The sequence below is a fragment of the Citrus sinensis genome, chromosome 6 (genome assembly GCF_022201045.2).
Source record: "Citrus sinensis cultivar Valencia sweet orange chromosome 6, DVS_A1.0, whole genome shotgun sequence".
Taxonomy (NCBI): domain Eukaryota; kingdom Viridiplantae; phylum Streptophyta; class Magnoliopsida; order Sapindales; family Rutaceae; genus Citrus; species Citrus sinensis.
In genome coordinates, this window is record NC_068561.1 from 17,490,111 (window position 1) to 17,513,980 (window position 23,870).

The following is a 23,870-nucleotide window of genomic DNA, read 5'->3' on the forward strand; positions in this document are numbered from 1 at the left end:
TGACCGTTAGTTGACTATTAAATTTACTAAAATACCCTTCCCGCCAAAATAATAAATTATTAAATAAAATGAATGAGAACCGATGGGTATTAAAAATGGCGGGAATCACAAAAAATCAGAAAAAGACCAAAATGTCCAACTATATGAAGTAATTGACATTGCTTATTAAAAAAAAGTAAAACTAAAATACATTTGTAAAAGTAGCAGTTGTAAGTAAACGGTAAAAAATTGAGCAGCAACAGTTGCTATAAATGGAGGCTTAGCAAATCACAAAGTACAATTTATTCTTCATTTTCTTCTTATCAACAGAAGCATTCAACAAAGGTATAAAAAATCTTTGCATTTGTCTCAAACTCATCATTCATTCAACTCATCCACAACAGCATTCAACATAAAGAAACTGTTGCATTGTCTCAACTAAATGGATTCTGATAGCTCAAACACATCCAGCCAATCAAGCATGCAACAAATTTATGAGCCAGCTTGGAAGAACTTTGTTAATGGGAAGCTGCTGTTGTTCAAAATACAACAAGCACACACTGACACACAGCAATTTATTTCATAAGAACCACCACAAACCCAACACATGTTGCTGTTCATATCTATACATATCCAGCACACACAATAAATAACACACATGAGCAGTTATATCCTTTAGTAAGTTCAACAAGTACATACAAGCAACTCGCTTCATAACACCAAGCACAAACATAGCACATTGTTCAAGTTAATTTCTTAAGAAACATACATCTAATAACACACAACAATATGCACAAACTATATATCCATTTGTCCTTGCAAACAAAGCAAGTCTCATTTCATAATAACATGTACAAGCAGAGGAAATGCTGCTGTTCAAATTGACAATGTCAAACATAACAAGAACATAAGCCTTTGCTGAAGTTAACCCTTGACTGCCATAAAATATTCAATCCTTAATCAACAAATTAAAATCAATAAGGAATGAAGTACTGAAACAATATAAAGCACATAATTTTTTTATATTTAGATTATAAAGACGTATGCATTCCAGCAACAATAAGAGTATCACATGTCATCAATGGCTGAATTCCTATTAGCCAATACAAATAACAATACCCTCTGTTTAGAATAACAGGAAGTCAGCACCTATAATATCTACTTGAAATGACAAAAATAGGCAAGGCATATATTGCCCCATTAAAAGTGTGTGTTTGTATGTACCACACAACTACAAAATGTACAAAAACTCAAACCTATATCTATGGTTGAGTGACAAAAAGATGATACGACATCTTCATAGCAATGCTTACAGTTAAGGTGATGCATCATCTGATCCCTCAAAAGAATTTGTTAGAAGGGATTAGCTTCACTGTTGCTCTTTCCATAATTACAAAAAAGGTATTTGTAATGTTGCTGGATGCTTTAACTTGGCAATGGTCATTCTTGGGTAAGTTGTCCTTCATAATAAAATGTACAAAAATTAAAATGTAACATATTATTTTGGAATTACAACATTAGTAAAACAAAACAAGTGGTGAAATTAAACTTGTATATATGTGTAAAAAAAAAATAAACTAGACACGAAATGCTTACCATTTTCATGGACACTGTTCTGAGTGTTCATGGCTGGACCACATGTGACAACTTCTTTTTTGTTACAGCTGGATGTCGCTCCTCGATCCTACATTTAAATAATTAATAAATATTTTAGTTCATCATTTAAATAGACAAAGACTAACAAAAGCAATATAAAAACTTCATTACAAACAAGTAACTAAGACCTGATAGAAATTCTTCTTCACTAATTTTTTATTTTTTCCAGCTTTGGTAATAGACTTGCAACTCCTCACGTTGTGGCCCCACTCATCGCAGTTAGAGCATCTTACACTTGTGCTCCTCTTAAATGGTTGTCTTTCACCATTCTCTCTTCTTCTTTTAGTTTGGGGCCTGCCAGCAGCTCTAGTGATAGTTAGTGGCAGCAAGTTATCACGTGGGAGTAATGGCCATCTACTTTCATCTGGCACTGGATATAATTGGTGCTGATAGGTCTTCATGAATGCACTTTTTTTCAACAAAGAATGGACATATTCATTTACATTATACCTCATTGCATCAATACAGCACATAGCATGCTTGCAAGGCAAGCCTGATATATCCCACTCCCCACAATCACAGTGCTTGCTGCCTAGATCTACAACACACCTCTTGGAGACATTTTCCATAACTTCAAATGATTTATTGTGCCCAAATATTACAGATAATGCCCTAGATTCAACCATTGCTTCCATTACTATTCTCCTAACAAGTGGAGGCAGCTCATCTTGCCAAGTATTGACCAGCTCATGTCTTTTATGTATGAGGATCATAATCTTTCTCCTAATCTCCTCAAGCATTCTTACTATTGGCATGCCTCTAAAGCTACTTATCCAATTATTAAAGGACTCCGTCATATTATTTGTGACATGTGAGCATTTGGTTTGTGTGGAAAAGCAATGTTTGGCCCAACATGTCACAGGAATTTGTAACAGCCACCTATGGGCAGCATGGCTGATGCTGTTAATTTCAACCATGTGATTATTGAACTCCACTTCGTTTCCACTTCTACATGCTGCCCAAAATTCATTCCTAAGCAAAATTCTTGGAAATTTCAGCTTAAAGTTTGCATATATGTGCCTACAACAGTACCTTCTCATGGCCCGAGGAAAAACCATATCAAGTGCATTCAATATACCCTTTTGTCTATCACTCATGAAGCACAAACCCTCACCATCGTTACAGCCTACTTGATCATAAAGTTTCTCCATAAAATAAACCCAAGACTCAGTGTTTTCAGTTTCTACAACACACATGGCCAGTGGATATATGCCATAGTTGGCATCTACACTAACAGCAGATAGTAAAACCCCTTTGTACAGACCCTTTAAGTGACAACCATCTACACCAATGAACTGCCTACAACCCTAAAAAAAACCCCTCCTACATGCATCAAAGAATACAAAAAAATTTTTAAAGTGAGGATTCACCCCACCACCAAGCCAATCTTTTTCTAGGGACACTGTTGAACCAGGATTTGAGGCTAAGATTGCATGCATGTACCTGAATAGCTTTGTGAAACTGGCCTTATGGTCTTGACCAAGCAGCTCTAAGGCTTTGTTCTTGGCTCTGTAAAGCCTTTGATTGCAGCATTTTATCCCATAATTTCTGAATAATTCTGACCCGAGCACATCAATAGGAACTTCTGTGTTAGCTCTGAATAAATGAAGGAATGTAGCAGCAATCCATGTTGAATTTGCTTCATAATTTTCGTTGTTTCTTTCACAAGTATGTTCGGGCATATGAGTTTTAATTTGGAAATGTTTCTTATTCCAATTTGGACTCGCGTGTATTCTCCATGTACATCCTGAAGCCGAACACTTCATTGTCACCCTACTCTTCTCATTTTCACCCTTTTAAGTCTAAAGCCATTTTTTATTGCGAAAACTTTGACAACATTTCTGAACTCATCAACTGTCTTGAACAGTTGTCCAATTCTAAGTATAATATTGTCACCATCAGGAGTGAACTCGAAGCCACCAGAATTTGCTTCATACCTACAAGCAGCAGCCTGAATGTTTTCATCTTCACCGTCTGAATCTGCCCCACTGTCATCTCTAGACTCATAGGCATCCAATCTCGCATCTCACTCATCTTCGTTGTTAAAATTAAATTCATCATCACTTACATCAGATTCCACTTCCTCTGCATTATTTTCATGATCAGGAACATGTATACTATCATCAATATTAACAAACCCACCAGCTGTGCTATCATCATCTTCGTTGCCTTCAATCTCTTCAACTGAATTTTTAACTTCAGCAGCAGCAGCGGAACATCCAACGACAGATCTGATTTCAGCATTCAAGTCAGGCAAAGCAAATTCATTTACTTCAACAAAATCAAACCAATCAAGCTCAGAAACTTGTGGAACAGGAAACTGGCCAGGGGGAGTCTCTTCATTTTCATTCTGATCCAGAGAAATAGGTGTTACATCTAACTCCGTTCTAATAATAAATAATGCCCAAGAATAGCTCTTCTGCTTTAGCTTTTTTAATGCGTCTTGAAGGTCAAAGTCAGTTTTTACATGCATATTAGATGTTTCCCATGGCAACATGACATAAACTCTCACTTCATTAGCATGTCTTATAGGCTTGTCAAAGCACACATCCTTTACATCTTGCCACAACTTCTTTAAGGTGTATTGCTCTGGAATTACAGTTGCTACATCAATCTTTTCGCCAGCTACCACAACCCTTATCTCCATGTAAACATGGCTACAAATTATAAACAATAGCATATTGTAAGTAACAAAAATCACACAACAACGTTATACAATAAATATAAACAACACAGCAAGAGTGGCTGACAGGTTGCTATTATCATTGTCTACAAGCAGCTGATGAATTGCCATAAAATATAAAAATCTAGCTAACATACACTAATTCCTAAAAACACCAGCTGTATAAATTTCCAGACTGTTCGCTAGTTTTTTAGAACATACCCAAAATTTAAGCAAAAGTGCAAAAAAAATTCCATCATAACAGAATTCACATGTATAGTTCTTACAATATCCTGTCCACGTCAAGATGACATCTTAAATGATTAGACAAATCAAAGCACAAGAACTGTAAAGAATTATAGACAGAATCCAAAAAGTTTTAAATAATTGAAAGTGGTAAACAAGAAGAGAAAACAGTAGGGGCTATATATAAGTAAAGAAAAAAAACCAAAAAAGAGAATGCAATAGGAGTAGCGAAGAAAAAAGGAAAAAATAATAATTTTGGAACCAACACGAAATTGTCGAAAATTCTAATAATTGCCGAAAACATGCCAAAGTGTTTAAAATAAAACCATTATATCTCAACATCTAGGAGATGCCATATAAGCTAGAATTTTGTTCGAGTCTCTCCAGTTTCCAGCAACAAATTAATCAATTACTGACGATGATGATGCGGAAGAATTCAAAACAAGGAAAACTCAAGAAAAAATACTGAGAAGGGATTTTTCTTTTTTCTCTCTCTTTTCATTCCTTTTGTATAAGTATTGAACTATTAGAGAAAAATGAAATTTGCGAAACACAATATCATAACCCTTTTTAATCCACATATGAAAAATGTAAAATTAGCAAGCTCAACACAATCATCAACTCAATGAGCAGAGAATCAATACAATAAAATTCAAAGAACCCATTTACATTTAAATCTATTGTATCAATTTTTGTTTAAAAAAATTAGTAAAATTTTGAAAATAAAATGTAACAGACAGCTACATATGAAAAACAAATTAAACTAGAATAAGTATTTGGACTCAACACTTGTGTAATTGCATGATTATAAAATCCATAAGAGTCACAATTATTACAACGAGTAAGAAATTTTTTTTTTATCGATTTAATGTCAAAATATTAGATGAGAAATTATTACTATTCCTTGTCAGAGGATTTAATTAACTTGTCAATTGATAGCAATCACATTGCTCAATTCAGTGAATGCAAATTAGCTCAAAATGAAGAAAATCAAAACTCATAGTTGCTGAAATCAGCATGCACAAAAAAAATTCAAAATACAAAGAACTCATTTTCAAGTTTAATTAACCTAGGTTCAACAAAATCATCTACTGCATGTGATTCACATATTTAAACTATAATAAATGAGGATTACCTATTTCTCGCTCCAATTCCAGTCGCGGATGAAGCCGTTCGCCGCTGGTGCTCGCTTTGTGAAAGGCTTGGGCCATCATCAGAACTCATCTTGTTCGTAATTGAAGATAAAATATTTTTTAATCTTGAAAATGTTTCAGGCAAATGTAGCTGCTTCTTCACAACCTTAGGAAGACGAAAATGGTGCTGGGCGTTGCTTTCATGAAAGAGAAAGCTAAGTGCAGGCTTGATTTTGTGAAGATTTTTTTTTTATTTTGTCCATTGGACATTACACACTGGATAATGGAGTAAAGCAAGTAAGATTTCCCAGACATCAAGAAGCTTAAGGCTTTAATTTTAAATTATTTTGAATTTTAAATAAGCTTTTACATATTTATCCTTTTATACTAACACCATACGTATTTTTATACTAACGGCGAGGGAGATATGTGTAATTACATTAATACTTTCTATCAAAGTGTTAATACTTCAAACCTCAGGGGAGGTCCCTCAAAATTACCCCAAAAATAAATGGGAATGAGAATGTATTGGAATGCAATTGATGTGTTTACTTGGCAAAATAGATGGAAATGAGAAATGGAAATGTGAATCAATTTACCAAAATACCCATAGTATTAATAATTAATAAAAATAATTAATTTATCATTAGTAACAATATTATCATTATTGTTGTTGTTGTTGTTATTATTATTATTAAAAATAATAATTAATAATAACTAAAATAATAAAGTTACTAATTTATTATTTTAGTTATTATTAATTATTGTTAATATTATTTTTATTAATATAATCATTATTAACATTTATTTTTTATTAATATTATCATTATTAACATTTATTATTATTATTATTATTATTAAATTTTATTAACTTTATTATTTTAGTTATTATTAATTATTGTTATTATTATTTTTATTAATATTATCATTATTAATATTTATTATTATTATTATTATATTTTATTAACTTTATTATTTTAGTTATTATTAATTACTATTAATATTATTTATTATTATTATTATTTTAATTAATATCATTTTTATAATAATATTTATACATGTATCTAGATAATGAAAATTACATTATTATTATTATTAAATTTTGTTAACTTTATTATTTTAGTTATTATTAATTATTGTTATTATTATTTTTAATAATAATAATAATCATAATAACAACAACAACAACAACAACAATAATGATAATATTGTTAATAATGATAAATTAATTATTTTTATTAATTATTATTATTATCATTATTTTTATTGTTAATAATGATAATATTAATAAAAATAATAAATAATAACTAAAATAATACAGTTAATAAAATTTAATAATAATAATTGTTATTATTAATGACATTTAAAATAATAAAATTAATTGTGATTTGAATGAGGGTAATTTAGGAAATATGAAAAAAGTAGAGGGATACAAAAGTAAACATATATTACATTCTCATTCCCTGATTTTCATTCTCAACCCCCCATGGGAATGAGATTCCCATTACTTATTCCCAAATTATGTGGGACCCACACAATTTATTCACATTCTCAAATTACATTTTGTCAAGTAAATATAGATTTCATTCACATTCCTTCATTCTCATTCCCTATTCCATGAAGTAAACACACCATTAAAACATTCATCACAAATTATTTGGCACTCGGGATGTTCATTAAAAAATAATACAATAAATTATCTTAAAAATCACAAAAAAAGAGACAATAAAATTCCTAAACTTTAGTAAAATGGTCATGAAAACGGAGTATTTTTAGAATGGCCACATAAATCATATTTTAGATAATTATGCTGTTTCACTTAATCTTATTTTATTTTATTTGGGTATAACTAATAAAAAAGAATTTTTATGACTATTTATAAAAAAAAAAATTATATGACCATTTTTTCAGGCCATAGGATGTTGCTACACTTCCCCTAAGAAAATATGAAAACTATACCATCACTTGATAAGCTTACCACTTTATTTTGGATGATTTTTTCTTTTTAAGATATCATTTGCGATATAAAATATTATTTGATAGATACATATTTGTCGCATTTTTCAGGTTGAAATTCCCATTCCCAGTACATTGATGGTGTGTTTACTTCCACGATTATGAAATCAGAATTCGAAATCGGAATCATTGACGGTATTTACTTCGTAAATTGGAGGCAGAAATTGGAATTAGAATCAAAATCGTGTGAGTCGCATGAATTTGGGAATGAGGAATGGGAGATTGATTCCCAAGGGAGGTGATGGGAATCAATCTCCCATCCCCAAGATTGACAATTTTGCCCCTCCATAAAATAAAAAATACCCACTATGTCCTCAATTAAAAATAATTAAAAATAATTATAATTAATTAATATAATTATTCTAATTGATTAATATAAGTATTCTAATTATTAATGTATTTTGAATTTTTGATTATTATTATTCTTATTATTGTTATTAATGATAAAAAAAATTTACAATTAATTAATATACTAATATATTATTAACAATAATTAATAATAGTAATTAATTTTAAATAAATAATCACAATAATTAAAATACAAAACAATAATTATGACAATAGTTCATTAAGTGCTTTTTAGTAATTTATTATAATATAATCCATTTTGATTATGATTCCAATTCCATAAAAAAATAAACACATTAATGGTAATTCAACTCATTATGATTTCAATTTTTATAGTAAACAATTTATTCTGATTGTCATTCCTCATTCTCATTCTAACCCATTCTCATTCCTACCTATTATAACTTCGGACCATTCCAATTCAAAATTAGTAAATATACCATGAGTCCAAAATAAATACTTATTCTAATTTTAGACCATTCTAATTCCAAATTAGTAAACCCACCATTAGACCAAAATAAATAAGCGGAATTGCCTAAACCTCTTTGTCCCTCGCAGAACCGTAAACAGAGAGCACATCGGCCATAGCGCGCTTTACGAAATGAGAGCCCAATAGGCCCAAATAAAGAAAGAGAGAAATGGGCCCAAACCAGAAGAGAATCGCGGACTTTTGCTAATTAAACAAGAACCAAGAACCAACTGAATCTTTAAACAACAAATAGCAGCATTTAATCAATCACGGCGGCCCTGTAATCCATGCGAGCCAATTCATTAGAATTATTTTTATGTAACTCATTTGCATGCTTACAGATTATGAGTTGACAGCCACAAGAATATTTATTTTTTATCATTATTTTTTTTGAATGGAAGAATATTTATATGCTGGTATCTAACTATGTCACTCAAAAGCAAGCACTGCTCAAAATTAAAATGGCTTATGTCGATCCAAAAAAAAAAAAACTAATGAATAAAAACATCACAACAGTCTAAATAAGATCCATCAAGGATTCAAACCAAACTCAAATCTATTGGCTATTGCCAATTAGCTTTAACCTTCAGAGTTGAGAGCACAGAGACATTTCTCATTAATAGAAGAGCAAAGACAGCTAAAAGCCTAAAACAAGCAGGCATCACAAACTACTAACCGGCAATTTGTTGAGGATCAAATGTAGTCCTTGAAACACAGTTATTTCGCCACTCACTATTCATGATCTTGAAAAATATAATGAACAAATAGTATTTCAAAAATTTAAATCCACAATGTATTCTTGCCTGTAAAACTGTAACTATACTTGTTTATATGATGAACAAATGGGCTTACAAAGTTACAAGTGGTAAAAACAAACCAACCAAAGAGGTTAAGAAAAAAGAATGTTACAGGCGTGTTTGAGGTGGTGAAGAAGTGGCAGCCCTACAAAAAAACAAGAAACACAGCAATCAGTATACATACATAGTAATATAAAAGCACAAGGTAGCAAAAAAATACATGCCGCTATAGGGAATACAATGTTCATCATTTGCCAAGGCATTAATGTTATTGCAAGTGAGATGCAGCACAACTGCAGAACACTCTCAATAGAGAGTCATACTGGAACTTGACTCATTCAAGGGCCATGTCCCCATTACAGATTATTGAAACTTAACTTTGTTTCAATGAGTTGTTCAATCACTTCATGCCTGCACTAATTCAGCTTGTTACCATCTTTTAAACCATGTTCAGTATGGTGACGGTTTTCATCTCTGGCCACTGAACATTTTATATGCTACAAATATTGCTTGCTAGAAGCCAAAAGCACGGGAATAAAAATGACAGAAAAATTTCACCTATGATCAGGCAGGATGAACTAAGCAAGCATGTATAAATATCTTATGAAATAAGATAATAAAATGACAGCTGAAGGTGCTTATGAATGCAATGGTTCATACTGTCCACTTTATTCAACAGGTAATTTTAGCCATTCATTTCTCTAATGAATCAATGAAAAAGAGATATATGTTACAAAAGACAGAAAATATATAAGGAAAGTGCAGGCATATAATTTAAGTAGCAACTAGAGATTATCCTCTAAATGAAACAACATTGAAGGCAATGTATACAAAATTTCAAGAGACAAAAGAAAAAGACACCTTTTCCTCTACTACATGATTAGGATTAGTTTTTTAAATATTAATAGAGTGTCAGCCTAAATGAATATAAACTTACCAATATTTAGAATATAATCATTTTCTTCTTAGCCATGCCAGTCAGTTCGCACACCTTAAAAAGATAACGGAAATTAGAATCTCTTGGAACAATAATACTCACAAGGCTAGTTTACCACATGCAATTACTTGCTGCCTTGACCATGTTAGATATTCTAAAATCCCATCGTATCCTATAAACTCAAAAACATTAATTACATATCACATTGGCTAGCAAAACCTAATAAGTTTCCCATCAGAAGCATCACAGATCCTAATACAATAAAGAAGACAAAAGCCCTCAGAATAGCACAAACACTATCACCATCAACCAACAGTTCATTTCTGTTTCCTGTCTGTTTTGAGTTTTCAAATGGTCAGAAAATTTGATTTTCCTGAGTAAATGTGTTGGCTAGAAATCCCTGAGCTACAAAAGAATGGTGGGAAAAATAATGTACAGGTTTTCCCTGTAGGTTCTGTTAAAAACTGTCCAGCAAACACAGAAGAATTGTGGGAAATTGAAATATATAACATTTTTGGTCATTCACCAAGTTGTTGATGATGTTTATCCCAACTGCCCTCAACTGATCGTCTTATTCAGTCCACTATGGATGAATCGCATCCTTTCAATCTTACTGGTCCTTCGAAGCATACCAAACACTACATAAGAAGAGTCATCCTATCTGTATTTTAACTGATCTATCAAATGGGTTCTAAGATTATGGTAATGACAATTTATACGAGGGTGCGTGCACTGAAAAAGAAAGTGTAGCAATTCAAATTTCCACTAGTCAGTTGACTTAAGAAGAGCTTGAATAGCCTTAAAAGGAAAGTGAATTGTCCAACTTAATAAATTTCAAAATATCAGTGAACTCCATAATCTCACACATAGCTTGCCTTAAATAACAACAAAACATAATCATAAACTATAACGCAACACAACCAGCTAAAACCTAAAAGCGTAGATGCCCAAACTCTTCATGAGCTTCAGGATTCGGGCTACCAAATAAAAAACAGGCGCAAGAAACAAAATAAAAAGCTAACAGACAGTAACTCACTTTCAATTGTTTGAGCAAGAAGCCTAATTTGGTCATTTTTAAGATTCTTCTTTCATTTCATCTGAATCCGAATCACTCGCGTTATAACCTAATAAAGATGCAGCAAGCCAAACAAGTGCCAGATCAATTAACCACAATACGAGGACATGCTAAAGATAATAAAAATGCATAAAGAATAAGAATATATGTCAACCTGGATGCTTTTCACCAACTTTCCAAACTGAGGACCGAGTCCTTGATGCTCTTGAAATCCAGATTCTTCCCTGTAATCGCAACAAATATAAACATAAGCAACATAAAAAAAACAGAAAAACCTGCAAAATAGACATCACAAAAGTAAGCTCTAACGTTTCACTAAGGCTAACCGATGCAGTGCAGCAGAGAATGTTACCAAGCACCCACTCACTTATACTCAATAGTCAGTGATTTCATTCGATTAGCTATAGTTGGTCAAACAAATTCAACCCCAGTGACATTTTAAAACACTAACATGATATTCTTCACTACCAGAAACCCCCCAAATCAAAAACACAAGAGCTTCATTTAAACCACAAGAAGAAAAGAAAAAGAAAACCTTCTGGGCATCTCTGGCAACACCATAGCCGCTAAAGTACATCTGACCCACCAGCACTTGCATATTGATATCACCACCTTTGGCTTCTTTAAGGGTGTCCCTAAACCACCGCTTCACGCAATCAGATACAACTTCTGATAAGGGCACGCGCGTCGTTTCACTGCTGCTGTTACCAGAAACGCTACTGCTGCCGTTATCAGAAACGCTACTGCTGCCAGCGCCCTCCATCTTCTTCAAGTTGCAATCTTTTGCTTGAACTTCAGTTGTCGATCGTGTTTCGGATGCGGGTTTTGGTTGTTTCGCTGTCTTGTTAAGAAATTTTTTGAGTTTTTATTCTGGTTTTGTTATTGGGAAACGATTTTCCCGTAAAAAAGTTTCTGAGCTTGAATGCCGGTCTATTTAATCCTTTTTGGCCTTTTTCTTATTTATTTATTAAAAATATTTTTTTATGTCAGATAAAGAAATGCGTTCAAATCCGAAAGAGAAGCCGGAGAATTTAGAAGGGTTTACAAGTTGAGTGGAAAGAAAAAGACCTCGCAATTTGCTATTGAGAGTCGTCAGTAAAACGACGTCGTTGCCCGCACTTGAGGTCCTTAGTTCCGGGCCACCGTTGACCTCTCTCTTTTGCTCTTGCCGGTGGCTGCTTTTTAATTATATAATTTATATTTTCACATAATTACAAAAGTGCAGATAATAAAATCTTACTTAGTAAGTAAGCATTCAACGAGAAATGCTTATATAGACATGACAAAATCTTACTTAGTAAGTAAGCATTCAAAACTGTATAATTGAGTAGGCATGACAAAGCAGCTCTTAAGTTTGCCAGATTGTCAAAGTGTGTTAATGCTTTCACTTATTTTTCTGCATTCGTTGGTTCGTACGTTGAGCTTCTAATGACAACATTAGGATGATAATTTTAAGCAGTTGAGCATCAGCCAGTTCAAAGTGCCGTAACCGACTCTACCCACTTCCATTTCTTTTATAATTTTTAGGTTGAAACTCATTCCAAGTTCAATAATAATATTAAAAACTAAAATAACCATTCGTTCTAAGACACGAGTCAATGACAAGCTTCTTTGAGAAAAATTAGCTTAATCAACTATGCTTTGATTTCACCAAAAATCTTTACATGAACATGAACCTTCGATAAAACAATGGAATCGGTTATTATCTCTAACAATTATCTCTCTACCTGTGATCTTTGAAATGAGCTTAATGGCTTCATGGCAATCACCACATACTCGAAGGTTTTTTGCAATTCGAATTACGTCTTTTGGAGCAGTGGTGATGAGACCAAATGCGAGGGCCAGTTTCTCACTGTGACAAGCAAGAAAATACTGCTTCTCTTCCTCTTCTATATCGAACAGCACATGGTCAGTTGTAGGAACAAAACCAGCTGCTTTCAGTTTTGTTGCTAACTCATCAAGCTTTGAATATATTTTCTCAGATAGGGGGTGGGAATTATCGCCCACAAGGAATTCATGAACAACACCATCTACCTCAACCCAGCTGCATCCGCGTATCTTTTGGATCCCTTTGTCACCCATCATTGACCGAATTTTTGCTGCGTCATTCCATTTATGACTGGCGGAATATATGTTTGATAGGAGAACATAGTTTCCAGAGTTCCATGGTTCTAATGCAATCAACTGGTTTAGTACATGCTCAGCCAAGTCAGTCTTCTTGTGCAATCTACATCCCGCCAGCAAGGCTCCCCAAACAATGGCATTAGGCTCCATTGGCATACTTTTGATCAACTCATGGGCTTCATCTAACTGACCTGATCGACCAAGAAGATCCACCATACATCCATAATGCTCAATCATAGGAGTCAAGGAAAAGACGCGACTCATGCTATTGAAAAACTGACGACCCTCGTCAACAAGACCAGCATGGGTACACCCACAAAGCAAGCCAACAAATGTGTTACCATTAGGTTGAATCCCACATTTCTCTAGTTGACCAAAAACCCCAAATGCAACTTTTACATATCCATTCATTGAAAGCCCAGATACGACAGCATTCCAAACCACTTGATCCTTATCCTTCATCTCTCTAAAGACTTTGCATGCTTGAGCCATTCTCCCACATTTTGCGTACATATCAATCAAGGTGGTACCCAGCACAGGATTCGATAGAAACTCATTTCTCTCCATGAAACTGCTAGCCCAAACTCCCAATTCTAATGCCCCTAAACTTGCACAAGCAGAAAGAACTCCGACCATAGTATAACGATCAGGTTTCAGATTCTCTCTCTGCATGTTATAGAACATATCCAAAGCTTCTTTCGGAAATCCATTTGATGCATAACCCTGAATCATGCTGCTCCAAGAAACTATATCCTTCTCAGGCATCTGATCAAAGACACGTCGTGCTTTCTCCATGTTTCCGCACTTTGCATACAAGTCCACCAAAGAGGTAGCTACAAACACATTCCTTCCCATACCAGCTTCGTTAACATATCCATGAATCCATTTTGCAGTGCTCAAATCCCCTAACTGAGTACACGCAGTCAAAACTCTAACAATGCTAAAACTATCAGGTTTCAAACCCCTATGCAATAACCTTCTGAACATATTAATAGCCTCTTCCAAATTCCCTTCATTAATGTACCCACTAATAATCGCAGTCCACGAAACAACATTCTTGTCAGGAATATCATCAAACACTTTAAGCGCGTCAGCTAAGTACCCGCAATGAACATACAAATTAAGCAAACTGGTTTTAACAAACTCATCGCAATCAAGACCCGCTTTAACGATAAGGGAATGACTCCTTACACCCAACTGGAAATCATGTTCTCTCGCGCAAGCCTTTAAGACGAAAGGGAAAGTGAAATTAGTGGGCAAGAATCCCTCATTGCGCATAGAATTGTAAAATTCAATGGCGTGTTGAAAGCAATCGTTAGAAACAAAACCTCGAATCATAGTATTGTATAGAAAAATATTGGGCTCTTTGGTTTGACTAAAGATGAGATGAGTGTAGTTTGTTTGACCAAAATGGAAGCAGGAGCGCAAGAGCAAGTTGAGAAGATAGCTGTCTTGATCGAGGCCGACGCGGAGGAGGATAGCATGCACATACTTGAGTTGTTTGATGGAGTTGAAGCCTTGAAGCAGGCGGTTCTTGATCTCCCGAGCCGTTGCAAATGCGGGAGACGTCGTGTTTGTCAAAACGGTCATCGCCTGTTTCCCGCCAATATCTCATTCAGATTATAGCTTTGTATTAGTTTACGCGAGTCAATTTACCATCACATGAGAGATTATTGAGGGAACCAGATAAAGAGGAGGAGGCATAGAAAAACAAAAACTCCAATTAGCTCATTAATGTACTTGTTTTATGCGTCACTGATGCCATTATTGCATTTTTCCCTCTACTTATCTCTATGGAGTGGACTCACAAAGTCACAATCGACCAATGCTTGCCTTTGTGTAACAGTGATTCTTCATGATCTTTGTATCCCGCCCTTGAAGACATAGAATTTCAGTGGGCTACCATATATTAGTATTTCTGAAAGTAAATCATACATACTAAAGCTGTCGGATTACATACAAAGAAGCAGCCGGTCACATGAACCATAAACTGCATGCAATTATGCATCATAAGCACAATGCCTGCATGAATACAAAATTGCAACCTACACTATTCAAAACTTATACCACACCAACAAGATTTACACCTAAAATTTTACCACAATGATATATAGAACTTGATTGGTATAGCGCTTGCACGCCATGCCTCGATGATCATTCTTTTGGTAAAGTCCCCGACTTTTTGTAAATACCATAGAATCATACGGCAACATATACATAATCAACATGAGAGTGAGGGGAGGAGGACGGCGAGACCATAATACATGATTTTTGCGTGGAGAGAAGAATACACCAGAGCTAAACATTCCTATTCACTATGAGGGAAAGAATAATAGCCTCAACCCATTTCAAATTGCGAGTCAAGTGCTGTCAAGGGGAGAAGTTTTCAAGAATCACTCCAATCTTCATCATTATCTTCATCACTTCCAGCCGTAGCCTATATCAGAATTTGTAACTTTTAATATGTAACACCAGTTCATAAAAATACACAGAAAGAGAGTAGGAGAGGGAGGTAGACCTGTCGAATAGCATTTGCTTTCTCCAAGATGGCAGCAACTCTCAAATTAGTTTTAGGACCCTGAATGCTGGGTCTTGACACCAATGCAGGCTTCAAGTTAAAGGACTGCAAGGAGAAAACAGTTCATAACTAGCAGTTTATGCAACCACTGATTTCTCATTTACTGAAAGAATTATAGGCTAGGTGACGGGTGGTGTTTACTGACATGAGAGTCAGGCCTTACCTTGGTTCGTATTTGCTCTAGCAGTGAATTTCTTTCATCAACCTTTGGTTCACTTTGAGGCTGAACCCTTTCGGTTACCTTTCTCAACTGCAAAAATTGAGATGGTTAGTAAGCAATACTTCTCCAAGAAAACAAAATGAAATCTGAAACGGACACCTGAAGTCATCATCACCTTGCTTTTGTCATGAGCAGCAACAGCATCAATAAGAGGATTCCGAGGACGGGGAAGCTTAACTGTTGATCTTCCATTTGCATGTCCAACTTCAGAGGTTGTTAATAGAGCAAATGGATTAGAAGGCCATGTTGATTTTCCCTCAGAACTTGACAAACCACGGTGTGGTTGCTCTTCAACCTTTCTAGGTGGCGGTACAGAGGTATCGGAAGGATTTCCATGTTCCTCTTCTGAAATTTCCGAAGTGTGTTGAAGTCCTGGCTCTGAAGCCGATTGTTTCAGAGGATGAATTGGTTTCTCCAGGGAAGATACAGGGTCATAGTTGGAAGCTGCATCTTCAACATTTCTAGGTGGTAGCACAGACCCATCAAAAGGATTTCCATGTTCCCGTGCTAAATTTTCTGAAGTGTGTTGAAGTGAAGGCTCTGACACCGATTGATTCAGAAGGTGGATTGGTTTCCCTGGAGATGGTACAGGGCCATTTTTAGAAGCTGTATCTTCAACCTTTATGGGTGGCAGCGCAGATTTATCAGAAGAATTTCCATGTTCCCCTTCAAAATTTTCTGACATGTGTGGAAGTCCTGGCTCTGATGCTGATTGATTCAGAGAGTGAATTAGTTTTTCTGATGAAGAAACGGGATCATGTTCAGAAGCAGTATCTTCATTAGCTGGTAAAGACAAGAAAGGGTTTGAACTTAATTGAACCACTTCATGCTCTGAAGCAAGGGAACCGTGATCAGGCTTCTCAGTTAAGAACGGATTCAGGGATTGAGTTCCCTCCAAAGGATGGCTGTTTGGACTATTTGCATCCTCAGCCATAAATGGCAATTGCAGTGGAGACAAAGTAGGCTGCATCGCATCACCCACTTGTTCAGGCACATTTGGCTTCTCCACTTCAACGACACTAACAGGCAAAAATGGATTTGCAGACTGCATTATGTCACTCTGTTCAGCTGGAAAAGCAGATTGTGCTTTCTCACGATCTCTAAATGGCAAAATTGATGGAAATGACTCCTGACTATGATCCATGAATTCTCTCTGTGGGGATAAAGGAGCATGTTGAATCTTCCCTAATCTCCACTGCATTGGCGGCAGAGGAGGCAATGGTGGCATCTCCTCCAGGTTGACTTGAGCTGCCTCAGGAAGAAGGCCAGAACTAGGAAAGACAGAACTCAATGGATCCAATTCTTGTTCAGTAATGTTGATTTCTAATCCAGTTGATTGTTGCAAGTACCCACACGGTGAAAGTTCGTTTGGAAGGTTTGCTTGACAAGATTCAGAAACATCATTAAAGAGTCTTTGCTGATCTGTGTGAATAGAAGATTGTATCTGTTCAGATAAATGATCTGGTGAATTAGGACTTGCTTTCGCTGCCATGCATTCCGAATCAAGTTGATTAGTTTGCAACTCCAGTGGCTGCTCTGAGGAAGTTTCTGGATCTGGGAGTTGAACAGCAGGTAAAGACATGGCATTTGCTCCACCATCCAGAAGATGACTCTGATGGAGAGATTCTGATTCCAGCTCCTGGTCACTGAGTCCTGAAGATGTGGGTGGAATGGTGACATCACCTGCAGGCAAACTATTTTGGGATACCTCAGCTGAAGAGTTCTGGACACCTTTAACCATCTCTGAATTCGACTCATCATGAGAGATCAATTTGCATGAGGCCGAGTCAAACACTTTAGGTGCAACTTGCATTTGAGTTGTTTCATTTTCTGCCTCTAGTCCTGTAAGACAATCATGGGAAACCACCTTATTAAATTCCAATCCATCCTTGAGGGGATCCTCAGTCTCAGAATTCACGGTATCATTAGATGGAGAACAGAGTGAATCCTGTAGTGGATAAACAACGTCAACATCATCGTCAGCAATGGCCTCAGCAGACACAACAGTGGCAGACACAGCCATATTTTCTACCAAAACACCTTCAGCTACTAAATCATCTAAGCCTGCATGATCCTCAAGTATTGAACAATCCTGGTAATTAGATGGGAATTCACGAGGGACAGCCTCTTGATCCACTGCATCTACATTGCAGGTGGATGCGCCTATTTTCTCAATGTCTGCAGTACAGTAAGTATTTGCTTCCTCAGAATAAACAGGTGTTTCTTCTACTGATTCAAGTTCATCTTGTGGTACATTATCCACAATATCTGATATGTGCTGCTCTTGAAAGTTACAATTCTGTGAAGTATCACTTTCCCTGTAGACTTCAGTTTCTGGCAAAGCATCAACATCTTCAGAGACTAAATCATCACGCTTCCCAACGTCTGAATCTTCTACTTCTGACAAAATTGAGTAATGGACCTGCTCTTCTGCAGGTGAAGAAGTATTTGACCGAGGTGAACCAATCTTAATGTTCACTGTGTTATCTGGATTACTTTTTTCTGCAAAATCTTCAGGAGCCAGCTCTGAATAGTTTGATAAATGTGATGAAACATAAGAAGAGATATGGCAATCTCCACCATCCAACTTATCCAGAGAATGGCATTCAGCAGAAACTGTAAAAGGACTACCATTCGTTGTTTGTGAAGTTGTGTCAGTAACAATTGCTGAAGATTCAACCAAGTTAGTCTCTCTTTCATCAGTGTGTGATAATGCAGAACCAAGTTTCGTTGGCTCAGAGGGTGTTTCATCTGGATGGTGTTGCATTGAACTTGCTGTAGGGTCCAGCGGATGCTGAGGATGATTTGAATCAGCAAGAGAGGAATTACCAGATACTTCTCCAAGACTATTGATATTATCTTCATCAATGCACCTAACTGCCATATCTTCAGGAAACTGGTTGGATTGTGCCTCAGCATGTTCGGGCATAAAAGCTTCAGAAGCAGGAACCACTATAGCTGATCCTTCACCATCCGATGGTAGAATTTCCCCCAAATTGCTGAGAGTATCAGAACAAGAAAAGCTAGATCTTCCTTTCTTCAATGAATTGTTCCCATCATCAGATGCTGAAACGTTTCCAATTGATTGAGAATCAGAAGAATGGGTTTCGAACTTTAGCAGTTCCCCATTCCTATCAGGATCCACACCACGTTTTGCAACGTTCGAGAAGCCACTATCAGATTTAGGTCTATACACATGGTCTGTTTCCATTTCTGACTCCATGGTAGTAAGAGCATCCATGTAATTGTCAACCTCACTAGTCATATCATCAGAGTTGTCCTCATCCACACTCCCCTCTCGTTTTCCTTCTCCATCAACTGCTATATCCCTTTCAACCATCACTTTAGGATGGATAGAAGGAATTTCTTCTCTTTCACCATCAGTACCTGGTTCCGGCACCATCACAATCTGTCTGTCATTTCCGTACAGCTCATCCATAGATGGCTTTAGAACTACTTCATGTGCATTAGGTGAAGAACATGTGCTTTCCTTTCTTTGTGATTTTTCTTTAACAGGACTTACTGTAGTTATCTCATATATTTCAAGCCCTGATTCACTAGAATAATCTGATGCCATTTTCAAGGGCAACGGATTAACAGAAATTTCCCGAACCTCATCGCGCTCTGGAGGAGTTTCCAAGAATTTTTCCATGTAACTTTTCCCAGATCTTGAGTTAAATGGAGATGCGTCCAATTGCCTTTTTTTTAACTTCACAAGACGTGCAGGGTCACTGAGGCCCTTCTCAACACTCTCCTCCAAAAACAATTGATGCAGTCTGCACATGTAAAATAATTTGAGTCACTTTGCCACTTATCAATCACAAAATAAGGCATAAGAATGCATTTAGAGGCCTCACTTGGCATGTGATGTTGGCACAATTTCTGGGGTTTCTCCATTCTTCCAGCGTGATCCTTTCTTCTGCAGAAATAAATGATAAAATTATACCTTAGTCATATGAGGGCACAATTTCATAGAACAAAAGGAAGAACACCAAATCCACAAAAAAAAAAAAAGTCATAATAACTACAATAACCAACTGCAGCACTTGGTAAATTAAGTTAACTAATGTGGACTCTAGTTCAAGGACAGAGCCAGAAATTTAGTTCATAAAGGGGTAATTTAACAATGTATTCAAGAGAAGTTATCACAACTTCAACTCGTCAGCCATTTCAATTATGTTCACAGGGGCAAGGGTCTAAATTTTTCAACTCATAGGAGCATTTTAATTAAGTTCATAGGGGCTTAAATCATGGATGTCATTTACGATATTTTTTAATTATGCGAGGGTAGCTACCCCCACTTGTCCAATGCTAGTTCTGTCCTTGCTCTTGCCCACATAGAATCTATAGATTAAAGTACAAAAAACAGTACTCCAATGCTTAACCCAAAAAAAAAAAAAAAAAAAATGTGTTCACCATATGGTGAAAATCTGTTCACTGCAATACCTTCACTTTTCGGAATTTCTTTTCCCTATGGACTTCTAGAGATGGTTCAGAAGGTGCTGTTTCAACTTTAAAGAATGACGGATCAGTGTAACGCTTCAAACATGCCCCAGCCCCAGCAACATCAAATCTGATAAATATCACACAACAATATTAAAGGTTTCAGCTTTTAAAGCAAACATTTAAAAATTTATTTGAGAATTGCTAAAATTTAAAAAAATTCAGCGAATCATACTTGTCAAGAAGAAATAATCGCGGCGGACCCCTGCATTCCTCATAAGAGTCCATTACACAGCGAGGTAAGTCTCCACGAGTGATCAGATTCTGCTCCGTGCGTAGATTAGGATGCCAGTCAACACCTGAAACAAAATTATGCATTTAAATAACTATCAACTTTTAGCACGCATTTCAATACTTAATTTCTACAGACACAGTAACCCAATCAGGTCCTCAAAGAAATTGTTATAAACTAATACACAATATGAAATTCATAAGGATCCTGCCCTTTGAAGCTCCAAATGCAGAAACATTTGAACTAGTACTATGGAAGCTTGCAATGGGGAAAGGAATTCCATGTTCAAATTATCCAAATGTGTATTAAATCTTTATACATCACAGGAAAGCAATCAAATAATTAAACAATAACAAGCATGCTTAACATATACAAATCTACAGTAAAAGATTAAAAGAGCAGAGAAAATAGCCTGACCTGCATTGGAAAAGAATGATGTATGATTGGTTTGGGACAAAAATGCCTTCTCAATTGAAGGAAACTCTGCCTCAAGTTGCTGGACACGAACCATTAGACCATGGCCTCTTGCAGCAGTCGCCATTACTTCTTCATGCAAGTCGTGGAATATCTCAGCAGCAAACCTATGGCAACCACAAACAAAGAGAAACAAACAAATAAATTATCAAATTTCTCATGCTAGCTCTGCTAAACAATTCGTGAACGAAAATTCACAGACAACAATCCATTATAATGAAATGCTATTGAGCCACAATTTAAAAATTCATACATTAAATTCAACCGTCAGTTAGACCTTCTGTTATCCAAAATCTTCTCTGAATTTTACCAATAAAAAAAAATTGATTAATCTAATTGAAAAAAATAAATAAATAAATATCAACATCGAAAGAATCCTGAATCCGCATGGACCTAGAAGATGGCAGAAGCAAAATCATCTATTCAATGTAATATAAAATCTGAATCTAACTCTAATTATCAAATTCAAAACGCAAGTTTAATATTAGTAAAATTGAAAAAAAAAATCAGACTCTAGCAAGTTGGCATTAAGCTTAAAAATCAGAATTCGAGCTCAGACGAAGCCGAATTTGTAAATCAGAAGCTGAAACTCACTCGGCGAGGTCACCGAGCTGGCGCAACACGCCGACGAGGCCAGCCATGGCGACTCCCTCAAGAAGCGCTTCGGGATCATCTCTATCCGCAGCTTTGTAAAGCTCCGGATCCGCCAAACTGTACTCATTCCTTATCTGGTACCTCGTCAACGGCATTCCTCTTCTTCTTTCTAGTTCTCTCCTCGCAATTCAGCCACTCGAAACCCTAATTTCATCAAAAATCCTTCTCACATTTGCATTTCCAGTAAAATCGAGCAGAGAGAGAAAAATAGACTGCGATTTTTCTTGGGGATTGGAATTGTGAAATGAAATGAATGAATATACAGTAGTCAGAGAACGTGAAGAGCGACTTGTGAGAGTGAGACAGTATTTAATGTGATCTTTTTTAATTTAATTTTTTTTAACGTAATCGGGGATTTTTTGAGAGAACAAATTTAATTTAAAACAAAAAACAAAAACCGTGAGGGTACAAAATGTTTCGTCTGCTCGGCGCGCATCGTGCCGATTATGATGCACTCGCCGCATTGGATCGTGTTTATTTGAATTGTTTCATTTTTAATTGATTACAATAAATACTATCTTAATTGACTAATTGTTAGTCAAGTCCCAATCAGGTGCTTTCGGACCAGGGAAGATTAATGTCTAAACTGATTAAATTCGCTAATACATTTTCTTGATCCAACGGTACGAGATAGTAATTAGAAATCAATCGGCATAGCATAGACTCGGAATCAGGGGATTACTAATTAATAATTTGATCTACATGCTTAAGCGTGATCCTATAATAATTTCCAATAACAGTAGCTCAGATCATTTTACCAAGTCGACCGTGGAGAGACAATGAACAAAAACGTGGGCCCAGGAGAAAAAGAAACAATTGTTACGTTTTTGGTTTCATTCCGTCATGGTCCGCATACAACATAAAATAATATAATTTATTTAATATTTCGTTTATACGTACCTGGAATTATTTATTTTTATATTTTTCAAGTGGAGCCCACGAATGTTAAGACATGGGCATCACAATTCACTTATATCGACACCATCGCGGTCTCGTTGAAGTTGATAATAACATTAGAGGTGTTTAAAAACCTCGAAACAAAAAGGAAAAAAGGAAAAAAAAAATGATAAAATTCGAGGATAATGGACCCTAATTAAGGAGAATAATCAGGACAAAGACCCTAGGCGCAAAAAATAAAGCAAACCAAACAGTCGCCTGATAAATGAGATGATGTAACGTCTGGTGATCTAACGGCTGTGCTTTTTGGCTGCAGCTGACGTATCAGTACTACTTTCCAACAGTAGTGAAATCAAATCTGGGAAGCTTCATTAATGTTTTTGTCTTTAATAGATTTTTTTTTTTTTTGCCTGTTTTCTTTTCCAGAAGAACATTTCCTGAAAGGTGTCATAATTACTTGATTCCTAAATTTTGACAAAAAAAAACTTGTACCAACTGCACAATTTATTTTTATACGAATCTTTAGAGTTAGGTTCCCAAAAAAATTTTAAAAATTTAATATTTTGACTATGGTTACAGTTAAGTTACAATATTAATCAAAGGAGGGTCGTTAAAGTTAACCGAACCGTTAGAAACGCAAAGAATAATACAAAAAAAAAAATTGTGAAATGTAGTGGAAAATTGATGATTAACTTATCAATTTTTTATCCTGTGTAACATATAATATAAGGTAAGCAGGTAGTGTGGTTGTTCTGATATAGAAATACAAATGGGTTTTGGGTGGAGCTTCATTGGGAGAAAGTTATTTTCGTGTAAGATAATATAGTTGTCATTTTTCATTGATTTTAAATTTTGATGGTCCCCTTGTTG

The 23,870-nt window shown here is 35.5% G+C and overlaps 3 protein-coding genes across 5 annotated transcripts; all 3 read right to left on the minus strand.

Moving 5' to 3' along the window:
- Positions 1-9,209: 9,209 nt before the first annotated feature.
- LOC102610400 (hypothetical protein) lies at positions 9,210-12,338 on the minus strand. Of its 3 annotated transcripts, XR_370991.4 has the most exons (5): positions 11,854-12,275; positions 11,473-11,542; positions 11,280-11,367; positions 10,244-10,297; positions 9,210-9,451 (listed from the first exon to the last, which is right to left on the minus strand). XR_370991.4 is itself a non-coding variant. In XM_006481069.4 (4 exons), exons 1-3 carry the CDS (start codon positions 12,079-12,081, stop codon positions 11,318-11,320), a joined length of 348 nt encoding a protein of 115 aa, XP_006481132.1. In that variant the 5' UTR covers positions 12,082-12,260; the 3' UTR covers positions 9,210-9,451; positions 11,280-11,317. The 3 variants fall into 3 exon arrangements, 2 of the variants coding, with proteins under 2 accessions (XP_006481132.1, XP_006481131.1); XM_006481069.4 differs by lacking the exon at positions 10,244-10,297 and having other exon boundaries at positions 11,854-12,260; XM_006481068.4 differs by lacking the exons at positions 10,244-10,297; positions 11,280-11,367 and having other exon boundaries at positions 11,854-12,338.
- Positions 12,339-12,925: 587 nt separating this feature from the next.
- Positions 12,926-15,188, minus strand: LOC102611004 (putative pentatricopeptide repeat-containing protein At3g08820). The gene has a single exon (XM_006481070.4). It carries the CDS (start codon positions 15,030-15,032, stop codon positions 12,966-12,968), a length of 2,067 nt encoding a protein of 688 aa, XP_006481133.1. The 5' UTR covers positions 15,033-15,188; the 3' UTR covers positions 12,926-12,965.
- A 143-nt stretch (positions 15,189-15,331) lies between these two features.
- Positions 15,332-22,467, minus strand: LOC102611298 (protein SCAR2). The gene is made up of 9 exons (XM_006481071.4): positions 22,044-22,467; positions 21,393-21,556; positions 20,919-21,042; positions 20,687-20,813; positions 20,098-20,159; positions 16,356-20,016; positions 16,184-16,270; positions 15,961-16,065; positions 15,332-15,879 (listed from the first exon to the last, which is right to left on the minus strand). The coding sequence occupies exons 1-9, from the start codon at positions 22,196-22,198 to the stop codon at positions 15,829-15,831; spliced, it is 4,536 nt and encodes a 1,511-aa protein (XP_006481134.1). The 5' UTR covers positions 22,199-22,467; the 3' UTR covers positions 15,332-15,828.
- Positions 22,468-23,870: the final 1,403 nt, after the last annotated feature.